Source organism: Rattus norvegicus, chromosome 16 (assembly GCF_021556685.1).
Source record: "Rattus norvegicus strain SHRSP/BbbUtx chromosome 16, alternate assembly SHRSP_T2T, whole genome shotgun sequence".
Lineage (NCBI taxonomy): Eukaryota > Metazoa > Chordata > Mammalia > Rodentia > Muridae > Rattus > Rattus norvegicus.
Genome location: NC_141549.1, coordinates 27,919,295 through 27,941,054, shown reverse-complemented (window position 1 = coordinate 27,941,054; position 21,760 = coordinate 27,919,295). Strand labels below are relative to the sequence as shown.

General features: G+C 38.9%; 1 protein-coding gene across 32 annotated transcripts in view; it reads right to left on the bottom strand.

Annotated features, from left to right (window-relative positions):
- Positions 1-21,760, bottom strand: part of Psd3 (pleckstrin and Sec7 domain containing 3) — a 557,293-nt gene that overhangs the window by 186,759 nt on the left and 348,774 nt on the right. For all 32 annotated transcript variants that reach the window (XR_015639410.1, XR_015639411.1, XR_015639413.1 and 29 more), the window contains 1 exon segment: positions 6,766-6,855. Coding sequence is in view for 28 of the 32 variants with exons in the window: in XM_087588275.1 (XP_087444401.1) it covers positions 6,766-6,855 (90 nt within the window). In the remaining 4 variants the exon portion in view is untranslated.

Sequence of the window (21,760 nt, the reverse complement as noted above, 5' to 3'; positions counted from 1 at the left end):
AACCCAGCCCAACAGTTCTGATGACTCATGACATCCCTTACTTGGTAGAATAGAATATAGCCACTGACTGAGAAGCTATGCAGAACTACAAAGGTCCCACTTAGGGACCTATTACCTTCAGTGGTTCTGTTTTCTGTTCACATCAGTATCCAATTACTTCTTGCTACCAACATACAATTGACATACACACTTCCTCTACATTAATTCTTTTAACTCTGAGAAACAACTGATTTTCCAGTAGTGGCATGGCAGTGCAACTAACCTCAGCACTTGGTGGAAGAGGATTTCTCAGTCTGAGGTTGGCCTGGGCTACACAGAGTGTAAAGCCAGATTAGCCCGTTTAAAAGTGAGATCCTGCCTTTTAAAAAATCTATTTCTTAAAAATGATTTCAACGTAAAAGTCAAGAACCTGAACACTTCCATTTAGTTTGTCTTAGAAGATGTAATTGGATATGACAGTTATTTATTCAGTGAAACATTGGTTCTGAGATGCACTTAGGCTAATGTCCAGTGTCAACTACTTGTATCCACCTGTAGTTACACAGTGATGTTTGTGATGCAAATGGAAGAGATCAGGGAAGGGCTGGAAGCATAGCTCAATGGTGGCAGAGTGCTTCCTGGCATACTCAGGAGGAGGAATGAAGAGAGAGGGAGGAAGGGAGGATAGAAGAAAGGAAGAAAGGAGGAAGAAAGTAAAAGAGAGAGGGAGGGAAAGATTATTAAAATGGTTACCCTAATAATTATGCTGTCAGATTTTTGAGTCTGTTTCATGCCACGGATGTATATCACAATAACCATAGAACAGTTTTCCTTGGTGAGCTGCCTTTCTGGCAAATACAAATTCCTCAATTGAAATGTGTTCCATTCTTCCTTAATGAATAAACATGTATCACAGTATTTAGCTATGATAGCTCATTTATTCTTGAATTATACACTTTGTAGACCTTTACTCTCAGAGGCCTCCCAGGCCCATTGGGTAAATCCTAAGTTCAAAGCTACAGTGTGCGATTTGTCATGTCTGAGAACCAGCAACACCTAACGTGCAGGGTAGGCTGACAATGTTTTACGAACACTCCAAGCAAACTGACATTCAAACTTTTGTGGAGGCACTGGAAAATGGAACCTTGCAGCGCTTCTTTGTGACCAAATTAAAAATAGAATCTGCCTGAGAATCACTAATATTCCATCGCAGAACACTTAACGATTACTACCACCCCCATCCAGCTTTTCCTTTGGGCAAAAAAAAATCTGTCTGTACTCTAAGCAGCATCTGGTCTGTCATACTGTTCTAACAGGCTTCTTTTAGGGAGGGCCTTTAAAAAATAAATAAATAAGTACAACATGATTTGTAGATTTTCAACTACTTCAAGGACTCAGGCTCATTAGCATCACCGTGTTCATTCGAGATCTGAACCATACAGAAGGCATCACATTATCTCATTCGTCCACGATGATTTCAGGCATGAAAGCAGCAGCCTGCTTCCAGACTGCTGGGGAGAGGAGGCGGAAACAGAAACAGACCTCTCATCACACAACCCAGCTTGATTTGCCACACGGAAAAAGGCAGCAAGGGTCTGTACTTTGAGCCATCACTTTTAATGCTCTTCTCTTTAAAAGCTCACTACCACAGCTTTTCTTTTCAAAGGCTCTCCTCCTTATACTAGCACAAGCTTCCAAAGCCCTTTTCTCCATAGATACTGTTGCTACCAGGTTTGCATGACCTTCTCTTAGAGCGCTCACCTACTCCAGGCAGCACTTGATGCTCTTTTTATAGCTACACTTAAATACCACCCATAAGTTCCTATTTTCAACTGCATACTCCGGATATAACTCAGATCAAGCATTTTTTGAGAATTCGCTTCTGGCTTTTCATTTATAAAAAGTTTAGACCTGTTTCAGACTGAGGCCCCCTTCTTCCTCTCCTTCAGTCTTCTGGGCATGATCCTTTGAAACTGCTGCTATAAAAAGAGCAACTTTCTTAGATTTAGCTCTGAACATTTACTGGCATTATTATTTGTGCATACTTTGTCTAAACCAGTAGCATGAAAGGAAGACAAATTCAAGAGCTATGGTTTGAGTTTACAAGAACAAAACCAGTGTTAAGAACACTCCCATCACTGACACTGAATGAATCCCTCAAGATTTTCCAACTTAAATTTCTGCCAAGCCACATTCTGCTATAAAAGTATCAGGTGAAGAAGTTTGAACACAACAAGGAAACTGAGTTTACACTTTTGGTACAGGAATTAAAGAGCAAGGAAGAGGCTGGGCAGTAGATACTTACATGCTTAATGGGCCCACATGAAAAACACAACAGCTATAGCACAGGACGGACGCTTTATTTATTATGGTACAAAGAGGTAAAATGAACATTAAGTCCCCTCCCCAAGATTCTATCACTGGTAACATCATTAGCAACTCTCAAACTCACTTAGGGCCCAGGACTTTCCCACCCTATCAGGAAACCTTGTGCATGACAGACAGACAAACATCGCCTCTTAATCCCTCTGTCCACTCTGAGGGGTGGGTACCATGACCACGTGCTGTGCATGGAAGCTGGACAGTCATATGGCCTGCTCCACGTGCAACACCTTGCTCTCTAGATCCTACATTGCTTATTTCAAACTCCGCCATGAAGCACTCTGATGCATTCTGATGTCACAACATTTCGAAAAAAGAATTCTGTTTTTCCTAATTGTTTCCAACTTCATTTGGTTAAAACACAGTGAGAAAGGCATGAGGGAATCTAAGCAAACAATCCAGTAACAGAAGCCCAAACAAGAGACTCCGAATTATACTTCACGAGCACATCCCTCAACACTGTTGACACTGGTACCCAAGCCAGTGCTGCTCACTGGACAACTGGTCTCAAGCTGTGCTTTTCACTCAGTGCCTCAAGACTTCCCAGCAATATTCTGAAGAATGATAGGTTCTTACTGTGGCCCACCTTCAAATTCTTCAAAAATAATCCCCATTGTATTTTTGTTTTAAATACTGAATTTACTTCTGTATAATTCATAATATCTAAACACATATTTATCATCATAAACCAGTCTACTAAACCTCTATTGTGTTTATATCCTAAGCTAACCATGTTTATTATAAGTTAATGACTTTCACTGTTTTTAATATCTGAGCTATGTTGCATGATATTCAATACTGTCAAAGAATCATAAAAACCGGTAAAATTTCATTAACACAATTTTATTATAATTCTTAAATTAACTGAGTAGAGGAAGATGACTCCCTTTTTTTCTTTTAGTGAATCTGCTCATTATGTTTTCAAGCCTGCAGTTAGGAAAAATAATGGATTACTTGTAAACTTATATCGTCCCATCCAATGTTAACATTTATAAAAGAATAATATAGCATCTCAGGTAACAAGAGCAATAAAATATGGTCTCGTTCATATTTCCCCAATTATACTTGCACTCGTTCTTTGATTATCATAGAATCAAATGCAAAGGGGTAAGGGCAAACACATAGAGGGTGTGAAGGTAAAGAAAGGGGAAGACCTCACTGTGCTCAGCCTTTTGGTAGGAAGCAGAGGAAGGTAAGGTGACGGTCACTGTCACGGCATGTTTTCAGATTTTTCCCATGCTGAGTGTAGCAGACTAGAGGCCCACATGGAGATTTGGAAGTAAGCTAGGCTGGCTTTGCTCTCGCTCTTTCTAGAAGAATTTCCATAGTTCTTTTTGTTGACTCTATGAAAACTGGTCCTTTGCGGAGTTTTAACTTACAAAAATTTTATCCCTAGTGTTTCAGACTATTTTTTAGTTGCTTTTGTTTACCCTTACTTACATTCATAATTGAATAAGAAGCTAATGGTTACAAACCTGCATTGAACAATGTTGTATTCTCTAATTATGTTTCTTTCTTGCCCAATAAAATGCATTAATCTTTGTCTAAGATTCATTTCTCTTTGTTGACCTCTGAGTCTGTTTAAAGTCTGCAACCCTCTGCCAAAATTTTCCATCATTTTTTAATTGTATTATCTTCTTAAGAGTACCAAATGAGAAATTACATTTAAAACAAAGCGTGTATCTGTAAAGCATCCAGCCAACAGAGGAATAGATACAGGAAGGCTACGCAGCTTTGGAAGCTTCTAAAGGGATCTTGCCTAGACTCTGTCCTTGGAGAGAGCAAGGAAACAAATGCATTTAATTAATAAATTTAGTAAGAATCTATGCAAATAAATCTATAATAAATTAAATTCAGTGTTATCTTTCCTTAAGGAAATAAAGCATTTGAACCACACTAAATCAAACATCTAGACTGTAGGAGGTAGAAAATGAAGCCAATATTTTGAATGAAAAGTAAAGGCTTCTATGTATACATTAAAGCTCATCTCAAGCACTACCTGCTTTGGAAGCTAAATAACTTCTACTGCAGGCTGTCTCTCTGCATCTAACTTCCTTCATTTTGGATTATAGATGCCACAATTTTTATTCAAAATAACTTATGGGAAAATTATTTGCCAAAACACTCAAATTCTTTGTCAGGCTAATTAAGAAAAGCTGGAACTGAAATAATTGTAGACAAGACCCAATTGTCATTTACCCTGTTAAAAAAGTAGAAGGAAAAACAGAGCAAGATTTTATACATTGTCTGAACATAGCAGAGGAAGACTAACTTCCTTTACATATGTATATTACATATAAGATTTTTCTTAATCTTGTCTGTTTAGATAGAAAACAAAAGACTATGTCCTTTCATTTTATTATAAAAGAACTGATCATATGAAGAAGGTCCCGCTTGTTCCTCAGCAGTTTGTGACCTCTGAGGACAAGGCCACATTTGTTTTCAGAATCTGAGTCCTTTACCACCTGGTGAACAAACACTGGACCTTTAAAAAATGTTGCCAACTGCACAACCACACAGAATCAGATATTGGTACAAATGTTACTCTGATCCAAAAAAAATTTAAACAAGAATAAATCTAAATGTAACTTCTGACACCAAGAGATTTATAAATAACTAAGGTCAATAGGAAACAACAAAACACCCAGTTCAATAAAGTGGAAAAAAGCATCTCCGATCACTAATATGGTAAATTATACTTTTACAAAAAGGATATTCAAAGTTTTATGTTCACTCTTGGCACATTTTTTTAAAAATCTCAGAATGTCATGAATAATTTCAGATTGAAAACATAATTACTCAGACACCTGTGAGGTGATAACAGGCATTTTTGGGTTTATTTGTTTAGCGGACAGGTAATTGCAGTTTTCTTCCCAACTTAAAAAGGAAAGATAGTTCAAAGTAAAAGGAAGAAGAAAGCAACATGTCAAAACATTCTTACAAAGTGAAAGAGAGGAGAGGAGGAAAGAAAGAAGGAAGAGAATGGGGAAAGGTTGACTACTCCATAATGAAATTAAACTCACAGTGCTTTCAAACCTTTCCTAAACTGAAACGGATAGCGATCCCTGCTCCTACCACACTAAAACAAAGACGTTGTCATGCTGGGTGAATGGCGAAGGGCTACTCTAAAGGAAATCCATATTTCACATGACAGGCTCCACACTGATGCCAACATTATTTCCAGCCACTGGCCGAATTATTAGGTTACCCAAATAACAAGTGGTCACCGCAAAATCGTCTGAATCACATACATACTAGTCACACTACACACACACTGTATTCACAGAGCAACAACAGTTTTAAAAAGAAGCCCTGACTTCAAGGGGTTTCAAGGGATGGAGGACTTGGAAGAGGCTGGAGAGAAGGGGGAAGGCGTGATTATATTTTAATTTTAAAAATATTGCTATATAGTAAGTCAAAACAACTTTTCTTCTTGTATTTTTCACCATGTAACTTTTAAAATCACTTGAATTAAGTGTCTTGTGTTCTAGAGTCTGTTAGTACTAAATTTAATACCTTCTTTGGTTTTCCAAAATGTGGCAGAACTCTACCCTTTCTTTACACATCACACAGGACTGATGACGTGGTTTGGCTGTGCAGCCCCAGCTTAGCAAGCACCATAACAGAGACTAAAAGTTACATAAAATATAATGAAAGGCACCTCTCGCCACAAGCACATTTCCATCTCACAGCATGATTCAAATGTGCTAGCATTCTTAGGCAACCTTCCAAGTGACTGACTCCAAAAGAAAGCTATGTGTACCACGTTTTAAAGGAAACACTAGGACTGAACAGAGATCTGTAAAAATTACATTCTCAATATGCATTTCTTGTACCCCACTTCTAAAACACTCATATTCCACAGCCATTATTATTCTTTGATCAAATACACATCTGACTGATAATGCTGTAAAAATCTACGAATGTCAACGTTGATTTTTGTCTCCTAGAAAATAGACTGATGAGAGCATGGTGAATGTTACCAACAATAAAGACAACTGCGAATAACTCCCTCACTCCACAATCACCTGGAGTGACCTGTTTCCTGAGGCAGAGGAGTATCCCCATGATTGGGAATGAACGCCATCATGCATGCTTCCAGAAGCTGACAGATGCTCGCTTCTAAAGTAACTATCTCCTGCGGCATGAAAACCACTGACTAACTCGTAGCATCACCACCCAGCCATAGCTTCTTATTTTCTCTCAATTACTTACTGTGATACAGATTGTCAGAAATTGTTAACTTACAAAACTTTGTTATCTGAAGCACCAAAACCAAAGCTCAATAAAAATATCACCAATAAAAGGCAAAACAGAAAGCTTACAAACTTACACAACCATAGGCTTCAATGAGCAGTAAACATGAACGCAAGCATGTTTGAATAACAATATGCCTATGCTTACTTTTAGAAGATCCTTGGAGAAATCTCCGCCTTCATTTACCCCTTGAAGATTTGTAATGAACTCCTGGCAGGTCATCTTCTTTCCAATATTCTGGAAAACAGAAAAATATCATGATATATGACAGAATTAAGATTAATTCTCTAAAAATGCAGCTAAACAGAGTTAGTACCTGATTTGGTTTGTAACATGTATGATGCATGTGCATGCATGTATGTGCATGTGTCACTCTAAAACTTTAGCATATGAAAGTAAGAGAGGTGGTTTATTATTCTTTTTAAATTGTCATACTGTATAAATTGCAAAGTTATGGTAAACCTTTATTTTAATCCAGGTGATAAATAGTTTAAACTTAAAACGTGGACTAAAATGCCACTTCTGAGCTGAATTATATTTGTTTTTATTTCCTTACACTTTGACAAGTGAAGCTGGAGGAGCTTAGATTTATTCATTCTGAAGCTAACATATTATCTTATCTACCGGCAAAGAAAATGACTGTAGAGTAAGACAAAGAGGAATTCATACTTACAATAACAGGAAAAGCTAGAATGTTAACACTATGCGAACCAGTTTCCTGAACTACAGCTCACACAAGCTGAGTAGGACCAAATGACACCTATACACACGGTGGCTGCTTTCCTCATGAGCCTCTAAGCCTCAGGAAAGGGGCCTCTTGATAATGCACAAGAGTCCCTGTCCCTTCCATCTGTCCATCTGCAGAGACGCGTCACCTCTGTCTTCCAATGTAGTAAGCAAAGCTCACTTGAGACATCTTGGAAAGATGCAGAAGGACCAAAAGTGCTCTGTCCCACGTAGGGATGCACACAACCCGTAGACCGCTGGGCACAGGGATGCTGCATGTCTGGCAAGGTGCAGTGTGAATGAACAAAGGGTACAGCAACACTCATGTGTCTATACACAACGGCTTTATGAGCAACAGTATGATTTCCAAAGCTATTCTATTGGTTCATAAATGGCAGGTGTGATTTGAACCACAGTAGTTTAATTACTCAAGCCGCATGCTCCCAAAGTAAAGGGTACAAGCTCTTCAGTGCTCGTTTTACACCAGTGCATACACAGAACCCCAGCTTCCAGAACACACTGCTTTCCTTCAGAGTAACTGACTGCTCCTTCCCGGGGCTCTGCGCTCCAGACTCATCCCACCCAGGCTATCTAAATATTTAGAGTAAAAGTGCTAAAATTGTTGTATCAAAACTCTTGCCTCTTCCATCAGCAAGTAGGCACAAATGTCATATGAAAAACTGGATGTAGAGATTGACACTAAGAACAAGCCTTGCCAATCAAATTATTAAGGTTGTTTCCAATGAATACAGCTTGAATTTCTGAAGATTTTGATTTTTTTATTTAAAGCACAGAAAGGAAATTTAATATTAAAATATGCTTTGGAATAGTGTAATGAAAATGACAAAAATTCAATTTTCATAATCTTTTCTTAGTCAAACAAGATACCTTAAGCTATGATACATCATTCCAACAAGATTTAGCAAGGTCCTCTTATGTTCCAAGAACATAAGAAAAAATGAATAATCACAAAGCAACTATGTTATTTAAAATGACTTTTTAGCAAAAATGTTTAAAGATTCAATTCAATATATAGTTACACAAAAATGTGACAAAAATTCTCATAACTGAGAAATTCATATTTTTGAATTTGAAAGTAATTTGACCTCTTGTTAATAATTACTAAGTATAAATCATCCTATAATATGTGGACCATGTGAAAATTTACTTCATTTTATATTGTAGTTTTTATTGCAAATAAGAATCATGATCCAAAAAAAACCCAATAATTCTTCTAAGCATAAAAGCAGAACACATGAGTAAAATTTTACAGAAAAGCAGAGTAAAGCTATAAGTTCAGGGATAAATAAATGAAAAAAATGTAATTCATTTGGGGGATTTGAGCAAAGGATTGTGGCAACCTTCTGGAAATGATTCACTACTAAGATGGCTGACAACAGATATTTAATAAAATCTCAAAGTTAACATGAGTTTGAAGGAAGTTGATTCCAGCTTTCATGGAAGACACTGAGAGGGTTAAGATTTCAGTGAAATGCTAGGAATAGCAACAGAAGTAGAATTACAAATAGACCCCAGTTACAGGACCTATTTGTTATAGTCAGGACAAAACCATGTGTGGTAGTTCTAATATGCTTGGCCCATAGGAAGTGGCACTATTAGGAGTGGCCATGTTGGATGAAGTGTGAGACTGTGTAGCCAGCTTTGAGATCCTATGCTCAAGCTCTACCTGGTATGGAAGCTAGTTTCCTCCTGGCAATCTGAGCAAGACAGTTTCCTCCTAGCTGTCATCATATCAAAATGTAGAGAAGGTTCGGCTTTTCCAGTACCATGTCTGCCTGGACACTGCCATTCTTCCCCACTATGACACTAGACTGGACCTCTAAAACTGTAAGCCACCCCCAATTAAATGTTTTCCTTTATCAAAGTTGCCTTGGTCTTGATGTGTGTTCACATAATGGAGTCACTAAGATACCATGCAAACAGCAAAGATCTAAACTACAGTATCTCAGACAATGACGAGGCATTCCTGTTTTGTCCTGCTGTTATGATAAAGCACTCTGACCAAAAGCAACTTATGAAAAGAAAGAGTTTACTCTGTTTATTCTTCCAATTAATGGCCCAATATTGAGGGAAGTCAGTGCAAAAACTCTGAGAAGGAACCCAACGCACAAACTGTGGAGGTGCACTGCTTCTGGGATCACTCACTGTCTTATGGCACTGCTCCACAGTGGAAGACCTTCCTGCATCAAGACAGTCCCACACAGACATGGACACAAGCCAACTTGTTCTAGGCAAATTTCTCAATTGAGGCTTTCCTTTCAGACGACTCTAGGCTGTGCCAAGCTGTTAAATTTGATACACAGGAGTTGGAAAAATTGACACTGATTCTGAAGGCCATTCTACTACAAACAAAACAAAACAAAAAACAAAACAAACAAAACTATCCAACACCATTGCGTATTGCAGATAAATCTCTTGTGAGTCAACCCACAGGTCAAAGTTCATTGTTACTTAACTGCAAGGAGCTACCAGAGCCGCCCCAATTTCAGCAAGCACTGGCCTGATTAGATCTGGTGGTGTCAAGCATCCTGAAGCTGCTATTTAACAAAATTCCAGTACTTAGACAACCTGGACTGAGCCTTCAGTGCACTAGGTGGAAATTTGTTATGTATCTTGTGCTTGGGTTTATATTTCTCCCTGTTAAAGGCCTATCTCTAAAAGCTAGAGCTGGGATCACAAAAAGCTGGTGCAAACCAGAGTGAAATTAATGAAAGGTCCCTGGAAAAAAGCCAATTACGCAGAAAACTGAAATTTCTAAAGAACTTATTACTTAAATAAATATTTAGATCGTAATGAGTGTTATTAGTAAATATGATAGGGAATTTGATAAAACCCATTAAAGATGATTATCCTAGGGAAATTCTAGAAGCTGACAAACTGTAATTGAATCACTAGGGTTTTTTTATGTTCAGCCTATGAAATAAGGGGCCAGGATGAATAGGAAGAGAATTTGATTAATGACACGCCTTGGTAAATTCCTGAAGGCAAAGGAGGCAGTTTTAGGAATCCTGATATTGTTGTATTCTTTATAGAATTGTAATAAAGACAGGAATCGTACTGAAACGAGGGTTCATGACAGACACACAGAGGAAAACATTGTGGCTCAGTGAACTGTCTGCCTCCCTGAGCAGACCTATGAGACAAGAACATTTCTGATATTATAACAACAACAAATATACAGTCTTTGCTCAAGCAAGGGGCTGCTCAATATTTTAATAATCAAAGAAAAATAATGGTGGTTTTGTGGCAAATATAAAAGGAATATAGAGGAAGGAAAGGAAGAATTAAATAAGGGTCAGAAAGATTGAACTTTTGTAAAAAGTTTGATATAACAGGTAATAGGAAATAACTTTTGATCTATTAATTCTGTGCCAAAATGAAACATGATCAAATTCAAATAGGTTAACTGCAAGGCTTTGTGACACCCATCTTAAGGAAGAAGGTACTGAGTTAAAAGAAAGTTGATCATAATGTTAAATTTTAGCTCTCATAAAATCGCTGTTTGCAGGTTGGGGATTTAGCTCAGCGGTAGAGCACTTGCCTAGCGAGCGCAAGGCCCTGGGTTCGATCCCCAGCTCTGGAAAAAAAAAAATCGCTGTTTGCCTGCTTTGTTCCTCTTCCAATATTCTTTGTAATCAAAAAAGACTTTAGAAGGAAATGTATTTTGAAATGCTGTGTAATCAATGAATAAGGTTTATGAAGAAATGATTTTGTGATGATAAATGCTTGTGAGAGACAGGTTGTCAGAATAGGTCAAGCCATACAGGGATATGCTAAGTCTCAGTCCCATCTCTCATGAAATGAAACTGAATGACAGACATCTACATATGATCCTTCCCCCTTGTTTCGCTTGCATCCAACTGCTCCAAGCTCTGCCCTCAGCCTGGGCTGGGCCCTGACAGTAGTCATCAACGAAAAGGCAAACCCTGTTCCAGCAAGACTGTAACTCCTCAAGTGGTCAGGTGATTGCTAACATTTTCAGCAATAAAGTTTGTTGTTGTTGCTGTTGTTGTTTTGGCTTTTGTTCTTTCCTGAGATAAGATTTCTCAATGTAACTGCCTGTCCTGGAGCTCACCCTGTAGATCAGGCTGGCCTGGAACTCAGAGATCTACCCTGCATCTGCCTCCCAGATGCTGGGATTAAAGGCATTCCCCACCACTGCTGGTTTGGGGCTATATAGCTATTACACACTCAATGATTTCCTGTATATATAAGCATAACTCAAGGTTGAAAACTAAAAAAGATGAGTGAATCATGTTATGTTCATAATCGATTCATTACGGCCTGGAACCAAAGCATATCCCTGAGGGATCCCTGAGGGTGCACTGACCTTTTGATATGTTGCTGGACTGACGTTTTGACTCTTCTTTAACACAGACTATTCATAAAGGATGTTAACATTCCTGTGATATCTTTGTCTGTTTTAAGATCAGGTTGATAGTACTGTCACTGAGAGCTGTCCCTATCCCATTTCTTTACATCTGTAATACACTTTATAATGAGCCATGCAATGAGTTTTTCATTTAGAGAGATCTTTCATTACTACATTAATGTGCCAGCAGTCTATTCACAGTTTATACTCCTCCCAGAGTTTCAGTGAATTCAGCTTAGGTGAATTTTTCATTTCACCTAAAATATCTAATCTGCTGACATACAACTATTGACAGTGCTTAGCTAGCTTCCCTTTATTTCTACAAACTCGATCAATCATGCTGTACCTTTTTATGGTGTGAAAATGTCACTAATATGGGAGTGCAGAAGTGTCTTAGCGGTGAAGAGCACAGATTATCCTTCCAGAAGACCCTGATTCACTTCTCAGCTCCCACATGGCAGTTACAACTGTCTGTAACTCCAATTCCATGAGATTTCACACCCTCACACAGACACACACAGAGACAAAATGCCAATGTACATTAAATAAGTCATTAATATTCTTAAAAATGAAAGAAAACATCACTGATACCACAGAAGAGTAAGTTCTTGACCTGTGAATCCTCTAGTTTTTATTGTCCTATTCTGTATTTCTGCCATGTTATTTTTCTTTACTTTCACTGGTTTACATGTGTTATTTGTTTCTAAATGGTTTAGATGGTTGACTTGGACTCATTCTTCCTTGCTGAATGGCCCATACAACAAATTTACTACATAGCATTGCTACAGCTCTATCTTTTTTTTTTCATGTCAAGCCAGGAGAGAAGGAGAGGGAGAGAGAGAGAGAGAGAGAGAGAGAGAGAGAGAGAGAGAGAGAGAGAGAGAGAGAGAGAGAGGCTACAGCTCTATCTTAAAAGAGGTTTTAACATGTTTTCATTTTCATCTCAAATGACTTCTCTATTTCCTTTGTGAATTTGTTCTTTGACCCATTGTTTATTTAGGAGTATACTGCTTAACATCCATGAATTTCCTTCAGTCCTTCATTATTTCATCTCATTTTATAGAGAATATGCTTTGTATAGTTTCATTCTTTTTGTATTTATCGATTTGTTTTCTCCCTGTTAATGCCCTGTGTTTTTGCATTTGCCCCTTGTCTTATAGGATGGCACATGGATACAGATATAGTCTTGGAAGAGATACATAGCAGGGCCAGCAAGGTGATCAGGAGCAGAGGTCTCTGTTCTTTGTGGGGCTTAGACATTCAACCTGTTTTGCACATGTCTGTCTTCACCAGTCTTCCCCTCCCTTCCTTCTCTTCCCTCTCCTTCTCCCCCACCTTTCTCCCCTCTCCTCTCTCCTCTCCTCCCCTCCTCCTCCTCCTCCTTCTTCTTCCTCCTCCTCCTCTTCTCTCTCCCTCTCTCCCTCTCTCCCTCTCTCTCTCTCCCTCTCTCCCTCTCTCCCTCTCTCTCCTCTCTCTCTCTCTCCCTCTCTCTCTCTCTCTCTCTCTCAAGCAGAGCCTAAGTAGATTCATTTAGGAAAAGAGAGGATAAACTCCCAAGAGTGACAGAAAAGAAGGTCCCGTGTGGGCTTCTACGGCAGCTTTGATTACAGTCATGGCTGGTTCGGTCACTGCCATCAGAGTCAAATGTGAGCCCTACTCTCCCTACAAGTAGGGTAGGTACACACGGAATGGAAGATGAGCATTACAACCTCTTAACCAAAGGCATGTTCTCTTGGAAATAACCCCACCCCCTCTCTGGCTACCTAGTGAGCCACTATTAGTTATTTCTGAATAAAAATTATCACCCAGAAAAACCCAAGGGAGTAAGAGCCCTCTATCAGAATCTCCTCACTCAGAAAACAGCAGGTTTTAGGAGGTCTGTATCGGAGCTAGAGGTTGAAGACCCAAAGAACGAAAGGTTTTACTAAGCCCTTTCTAATACTGTGCCTCCAAAAGTTCTATTCCACGTGCCATGGGGGCGGGGGAAGGGATTCAAACACTCCCATTTTGGGAATTACAACATCCCAGGTGCCTATATTAATTCAAAATGCTACATATGACTGGATGTGTTTATTGCTATAAAAATGTCCTACTTTTCTGTAGGAAAAGAACGCTATCTGGAAGGCTACTCTGCAGTAGCACCTTAATCTCTACTATTCAGAAAGGAGAGAGAAACTTAAAATTCTCTTATTGTGTATGGGACACACTATATTTTTCTAAGTCCTATATTAAAAGCTAAAGTTTAAAGATTTAAAATAGTTTACAACCTTGTGGGTCCTTCCATTCCTCCTTGTAGTTACTATCATTACTTTGTTTAGTAACCTTTTCTGATCAATTTTCTGATATTTAAGGAAATCTTTATTAGCTGACTCGGAGCTAAATGAGCAGAGACTCGGAAATCACAAGAACAAAGAGTCTGTCAGGGCTCTAAGTCATGGGACATGATTTGTTTTTAAGAAGCTATTTGTTTATCTATCTATCTATCTATCTATCTATCTATCTATCTATCTATCTATCTATCTATCTATCTATCTATCTATCGTCCCACAGACGTTTTCCCTCCATCCTCCTCCCAACCCCCTTCCACACCTTCCCTCATCACCAAATCCATTCCTCCTCTTTTTCTCTTCAGAGAAGGGGAAGCCTCCCGTGGATATCAGCCAGTCTTGGCATATCAAGTTGTAGGAAGAAGAGGCATATCTTCTCCTACTAAGGCTAGATGAGGTAGACCAGTAGGAGGAAAGGATCCCAAAAGCAGGCAGCAGGGTCAGACACCACCCCTGCTCCTGCTATTAGGAGTCCCACATGAAGACCAAGCTACACAATTGTTACATACGTGTAGAGGGCCTAAGTTGGAGCCATGCATGCTCTCTGCTTGGCAGTTTAATCATTGTGAGACCTGATGGGCCCAGGTTAATTAATTCTGAGGTCTTCTTGTGTGGTCCTTTTCTCCCTCTGGCTCCTAGAATCCTTCCTCCCCCTCTTCTGCAGGCTTCCCCAAGCTCATCCTAATGTTTGGCTATGGGTCTCTGCATCTGCTTCCCGAGATGACAGTTATGCTTGGCTCCTACCTGCAAGTATAACAGAATATCATTAACAGGTGGACTCCCTCTCATGACATGGGGCTGAGACATGATTGTAATGTAGAATATCATTAACAGGTAGGCTCCCTCTCATGACATGGGGCTGAGACATGATTGTAATGTAGAATATCATTAACAGGTGGACTCCCTCTCATGACATGGGGCTGAGACATGATTGTATGTAGAATATCATTAACAGGTAGGCTCCCTCTCATGACATGGGGCTGAGACATGATTGTAATGTAGAATATCATTAACAGGTGGACTCCCTCTCATGACATGGGGCTGAGACATGATTGTATGTAGAATATCATTAACAGGTAGGCTCCCTCTCATGACATGGGGCTGAGACATGATTGTAATGTAGAATATCATTAACAGGTAGGCTCCCTCTCATGACATGGGGCTGAGACATGATTGTAATGTAGAATATCATTAACAGGTAGGCTCCCTCTCATGACATGGGGCTGAGACATGATTGTAATGTAGAATATCATTAACAGGTAGGCTCCCTCTCATGACATGGGGCTGAGACATGATTGTAATGTAGAATATCATTAACAGGTAGGCTCCCTCTCATGACATGGGGCTGAGACATGATTGTAATGTAGAATATCATTAACAGGTAGGCAATCTCTCATGACATGGGGCTGAGACATGATTGTAATGTAGAATATCATTAACAGGTAGGCAATCTCTCATGACATGGGGCTGAGACATGATTGTAATGTAGAATATCATTAACAGGTAGGCTCCCTCTCATGACATGGGGCTGAGACATGACTGTAATGTAGAATATCATTAACAGGTAGGCTCCCTCTCATGACATGGCGCTGAGACATGATTGTAATGTTCCAGCAGAGAGTTTTCTCCGTGGCTCCTGCTGGCCTTCCTAGCTATGGAGCATCTTCAGTTCAGGCAGAAGTTGCAAGCTTAAATGCTCTCAGGTCTGTCTTTCTCGGTCATGTTAAGTTCTTCTAAGCTGAAACATACCAGAATTTATTTACCAAAGCTCCATTTGTGTACCACAGCCCCTAGTTTCCATTCTACATATTTTTAAATCTTATTTGTCACAACTTGTCACCCTCTGAAGCAATAACAATATTCAACAGCTGGCACCAAGTAAGGGAAGAGCCAGGGCAAAGAAGGGCAAATCCCAGGAGTGCTCAGGCAGACAGCTCACTGACAATCCTCGGGGAAGGAGGCTTGGGATCACTCTGTGTTCCTGTACCAGCAGACGTTTCTCTTCTGTTCACAGCTACAATGATTTGTAGGGCAGTTGGTTTTGAAGGTTGCTTCTCAAAGGACTGAAGAGAAGATGTAACAAGGTAACTAAAAGCACAGTGCAACGCCTGTCGACATTAGATGTTTTCACTTGACTACACTCTAGACTGCTACAAGTCTGCGGTTAATTTCAGGAGTTCTGAAAATGGTGACTGCCTCTATCAGTGTTATATTACAGCAGGTCTGCCAAGGTCCTTGGGGTCCTTGCTTTGCCATTCTGGAGATAATGTCATATTTTCAGCATTCTTTAAGAAGACTTACAAATGAAATATTTAAAGACTATTGGGTAAGTACGCTAACCTAAGCTTGTAATCCCAGCATGCAGCAGGTACAAATAGGAAGATCAAGAGTTCAAGGCCATCCTCAACCATAGCGGTAGTTCCTAGATATCATGTGTCACAGGATATCCTGTCTCAAACTACAACAGAAATTACTGTATCAAGAATCCTTTCTCAGTATATAGAATTTCTACTGTAATGGGTCAGCCATCATTTTAGAAACTACTGGCATGCTTTGAAACACTTTAAAGCAATAGTAAAGTCTTTGGTGTCTTTGGCTTAAGAAAATCAGACTTCATTTACATCTATTTTTATTTGATTATTCATTTAGTAGCACCTTTGGTATAATTTCAGCAATGACTATACCCTTTCCATGGTGGTATTACATATATCCACTGAACATGCACTCTGGGACAAATGGATAGACAATTCAGTGAGCTCCCGACCTCCATGATGTACTGTGCCTCACTGCTTTAATTCAGCACCCTGGCCCTACCTTCGACTCTGATGGGAAAGCTACCTCTAGTTACTGACTGAATCTTAACCTTGTTAGGTGTAACAAAGATGCTACCAAGTTACAATAGTCTATATTCTAATAATTCTCTTCCCAAGTTGATATAACACCTTGAAGAAAGGTAGGCCTCTCTGAAACAAGAGTTAGCCCACAACTTCAGTTCCTTTTCATGAGGTCAGTACAGAAAGAAAATTTAGACACAGAGATGGACTTATTCACAAATCTGCAAGAACAATGTAGAAGACTCCCTTAGAAATAAGGCTTTAATCCAAACCTATAAAGTAAAAGTATGCAAACAGAAAATACCACAATTATTAGGATTTTTGTTTGAATATTATATTTCCAACTCAAAATCTTAAATGTTTAAATGGTCAATGTGCTATCATATATATATATATATATATATTATATATATAATATATATATATATATATATATATATTCAGACCCTCTTATTACAGGTTCACTGATTTGGAGATTATACTCTACACGACTACATGTGTGATTGAAAGTCAGTGGTGCGATCAGTGGAGACAGAAGAGGGCACTGGATCCCTTGGGCTGGAGTGTCTTAGGCAGGGTTCTACTGCTGATTAAACACCGTGACCAAAGCAAGTTGGAGAGGAAATTCTGTTGTTACTTTGTTTGGCTTTTGTTTGGTGGTTTGGGTTCTTGTTAGTTGGCTGGTTGGTTTTCTACTGTTCATCATTAAGGGAAGTTGGTGCTGCTTTCTGGTTTGCTCTTCATGGCTTGTTCATTCTTTGTCTGCTTTCTTATAGATAAGGGACCACCCACAATGTGCTGGACCCCCTATCAATCACTAATTAAGAAAATACCCTATAGGCTTGTTTTCAGCCTGATCTTATGAAGGCATTTTCATAAATTAAGTTCTGTCACTTCAGATGTGACTTTAGTTTGTGTCATGCGCCAACCCATGGCGTTATATAGGTGGTTGTGAGCCACTGTGAGGGCTGGGAACTGAACTTATGGCTTCCAGAAGAACAGGAAGTGCTCTTACCAGCTGAGCTACTGCTCCAGCACCTAAAATAAATTTCTTTTAAGAGAAGAGCCATTTCTTTAGGTATCATTTTAAGATATACTAATTTTTAGTGGAATTCTTCAGATAATTTACTTTCCAAATAAACAAATCTAGGTGTTTTAATTCAGTCCTCGTTCAAACTGTAAGTTAAAAGAACATTCTAAATTTCACTTGATTATGTTGAAGGAAAAAACAACCAAACTGTAGGTACTTACAAATGTGGCTTTTTAAAAAAGTTTATGTATGTATGTATGTATGTATGTATGTATGTATGTATGTATGTGTCTGTCCGTCTGTCTGTCTGTCTACCTATTTATTTACTTGTGTGGGTTATTGGGGAAAAGACAGAGACAGGGACTATATCTTCTGTCCTAGAGGTAAAGATGGTTGTGAACTGCGGTATAGGTGCTGGGACTTTGCCCTTAGGTTTTCAGTAAGAACAAGTGTTTTTAAATACAGCTTTCTCCCCAGCCTTTAAAGAAGTATGAAACAGACAAATTCTATAAATTTCTATAAAGAATCAGATGGCTAATATTTCAGGCTTTGCAGACCATATGTTCTCAATAACAACTGCTCAATATTGTCATCACTGCATAAAGATTTTTAAAAGTAGGTATGGATGTGTTCCAATAAAACTTTACACACACACACACACACACACACACACACACACACACACACACACACGAATTTTTGCTTGTGATTACTATTTTGCCCACCTGTGACCTAATATGAATTAGCACTGAAATAGATGAAAGATCCTAAAAGATCTAACCGCAACCTCAAGCGTTCCCTTAGTAGATTTTCCTCCACTCCATTAGACAAGCAGCTCTAACTGTTAAGCTATAAAGCATGAAAATGGGGGAACGGAGACTTGTGTTCACAGAGCTAACCCAAGCTCTAACTAAACAAACAAATAAAACAAAACAAAAACTTAGCAAAAAGGCATATTGCTCCAGACATAAAATTATGGAGCCTTTTACTAAGTTTCAATTCTAATCTAGTAGTCTCTGACCTAGAAGGACCAGTAGAGCTAGAACTCTCAATAAATTATCCACCACGAATGTGGACCACAGAATAGATTCCAAGTTGGAGGTTGAAGAATTAGGTAGAATAACCATGAAATTAGGTTAAGTAGTGTGAAGAGCTGGAACTCTGTGGGAAACGTGCTTTCGGAGAAACTAGCAGCTCTCATTGCCTACGGGTACAGCCCAGCTTCATAAATCCTGAGCTATTAGAACACAGCCGCATACCCTCCCACACAGTTCCACGTCCTCCAACATGTTACGATAAATGATGAAAAGTATACTATGGTTTGGTAATTAATTCAGTTAAGTAGCACTGCTATAAAGCTCTGATTTTGCTCTTGTTTTGTTTGCCCTCTATTATAGAAGTGGAATTGTGTTATGCTGCCCTCAGGTGTCCATCTTTTTAGATGCACCATTGGAAGGCAAAGCAGAAGCCTTTCCATTTTCAAAGCAGTCTCTTAGACAGCCCTGGCCAACAATTCAAAACAGGACTTCTCATGTCTGGTACTGGGATTTTCCTTAGGTGGTCTTTAGCTCTTCAGGGTGTTCCATTAGCCCAGACAAGTTCGTTAAAACTGTATATGCATATACACTTAATTATGTGCCTTAGTGTTTTCTAAAGAAATAGTGATGGCTTTGCCTTTTCAGCTATCGATATTGCTATTCTGTCCCCTCCCTCCCCTTCTGTGTTTTCCTTCCGCTCCCTTCCCTAGGAGGTTTCCTCCTCACCATTTCTCCTATCAGATCCCTTGTATCCCACTCTTCTGCTTTAGCCTCTCCTAGCCTTCTTCAGGATTCACCTCCCTGTCCTTCTCTAAGGAGCTCCCCAGTCCTATTTCCCCTATGAGGTCACTAGTATACAAGCACCGTTATACTGACTCAACAGATTATATTTGTACATATAAATACATATATGCATACAAAAACACATAATTTAAAAAGAGGCCATGGATTTGAAGGAGAGTGAGTGGAAATACATTAGAGGATTTGAAGGAAAGAAAGTGAAGGGACTGGGGTTGGGGATTTGGCTCAGTGGTAGAGCACTTGCCTAGCAAGCGCAAGGCCCTGGGTTCGGTCCCCAGCTGCGAAAAAAAAAAAGTGAAGGGACAAATATAATTAAATTATAATCTCAAAAATAAAGGTTTTTTTTAAAAAAAAACAGGAGTCTGCAATATGAAGTATTTTCTTCATAAACCACAATCACAGATTTAAGAAGTTCATAATCTAACCAGGTGGTAGTGACACATACCTCTTTTAAATCCCAGCGTCTGGTAAGTAGAGGCAAGCAGTTCTCTGAGTTCAAGACCAGCCTGGTCTACAGAGTAAGTTCCAGTATGGCCAATGTTACACAGACAAACCCTGTCTCAGAAATCATTAAAAAATAAATAAAAGGAAAATCCAACATAGGGATAGACACAAGCTTGGTGGGGTTTACTGCACCTCTCCTGTAATATATTGCCACTGAATGTGGTAAGAAGACATTATATACTACATGAATTTTCAGTGCTGGAGTCCTTGTTCCAGGTTTTAATAAGCTCTGGCCTTTTTTGTTCTAATACTAAAATCATTTACTGTTTCACTCACATTCTCTCACAAGTGTTCACTAAAGGATTCTAGGAGCTATATAACTTTTGACATATTGCAACAGACTAATTATAAAAGCAACCAAAATCTAGCTATCCTCTATTAATTCAAACAGTAATAGGACTCACAAAAATGTAAATGCTACTATTTCAACTAAATTTTCTCAGGCCATAAAGTATAATTTATGATTAAAAAATTATGTTGTTCATTTAGTGGGCTTTAATGATCAAATAATGACTTTAAGTTTTCATTACATTCAACCCATAATGTAGAATGTAGTAAAACACTCAAAAAAAAAAGAATAAAACAGTCTGTTTGTTTCTTCAAAAATTTAAGAGTCTAAATATACTCTAAGTTAGAGAAATGTCCAAAATATAGATTCTATCAGCATATAATTAGAACACTATGGATTATTTTTTTAATGTTGAGGAAATAAGACATGTTAAACTCTGTCAAAACACAAAGATTTAATTTTCCTCTTAACTTGGCTGACACGGGAGGAAATAAGTTGAGGCATGGAGAGTAGAGATCCATCCAGCTTTCTATCACTGTCTCCATTCTTACTGTCCTCTCCAAGGGAGGGAGGGAGGAGGGTGGAGGAAGGGAGGAAGGAGGAGGGAAGGAAGGAGTGGGGAGGTAGGAATGGATAAAGGTGACTCAAAATGAGGTCCATCTGTCTTTGTTATTGCACAAATATAAAAACTCACAAAGGAAAGTAATGATTAATGTATTAGATAGATCCTCCAAGACCACCAAATGAGCCCACTGACTCCAGAGATAACCGCGGTAACATATTTTATTCATGTTCCCTCTTCGCAAACAGGGAAAAACAAACATAAATAAACTGAAATGAGGAAGCAGACAGAGGACTGGAAAAGGTTTCATTTTCAGAGGGCACAGAACTGAAATTGACTAGCGCATAATTAAACTCTCGCACACTTACAGATTCATTCAGATTTACACAGGGGCCAATATGATAGTGAGTGGCACTGCATTCTAAAGGTCATTCTAAAATTAAACAATTTCAAGCCATGACATTTTTCTGTAAAAGTGTTTCACAGCTGAAGGCTGGATCTTCGTCTAGTCTTTCTGGTAATAAACTGATATTTTTGAAAACATAACAATGGTGAAAACAACTGAGCTAGAAACGCTCAGCTCCTTCCGATCCCAGCACACTGCGGCTTCTGTGGCCCTTCCACATTGGTGAGAAGTTT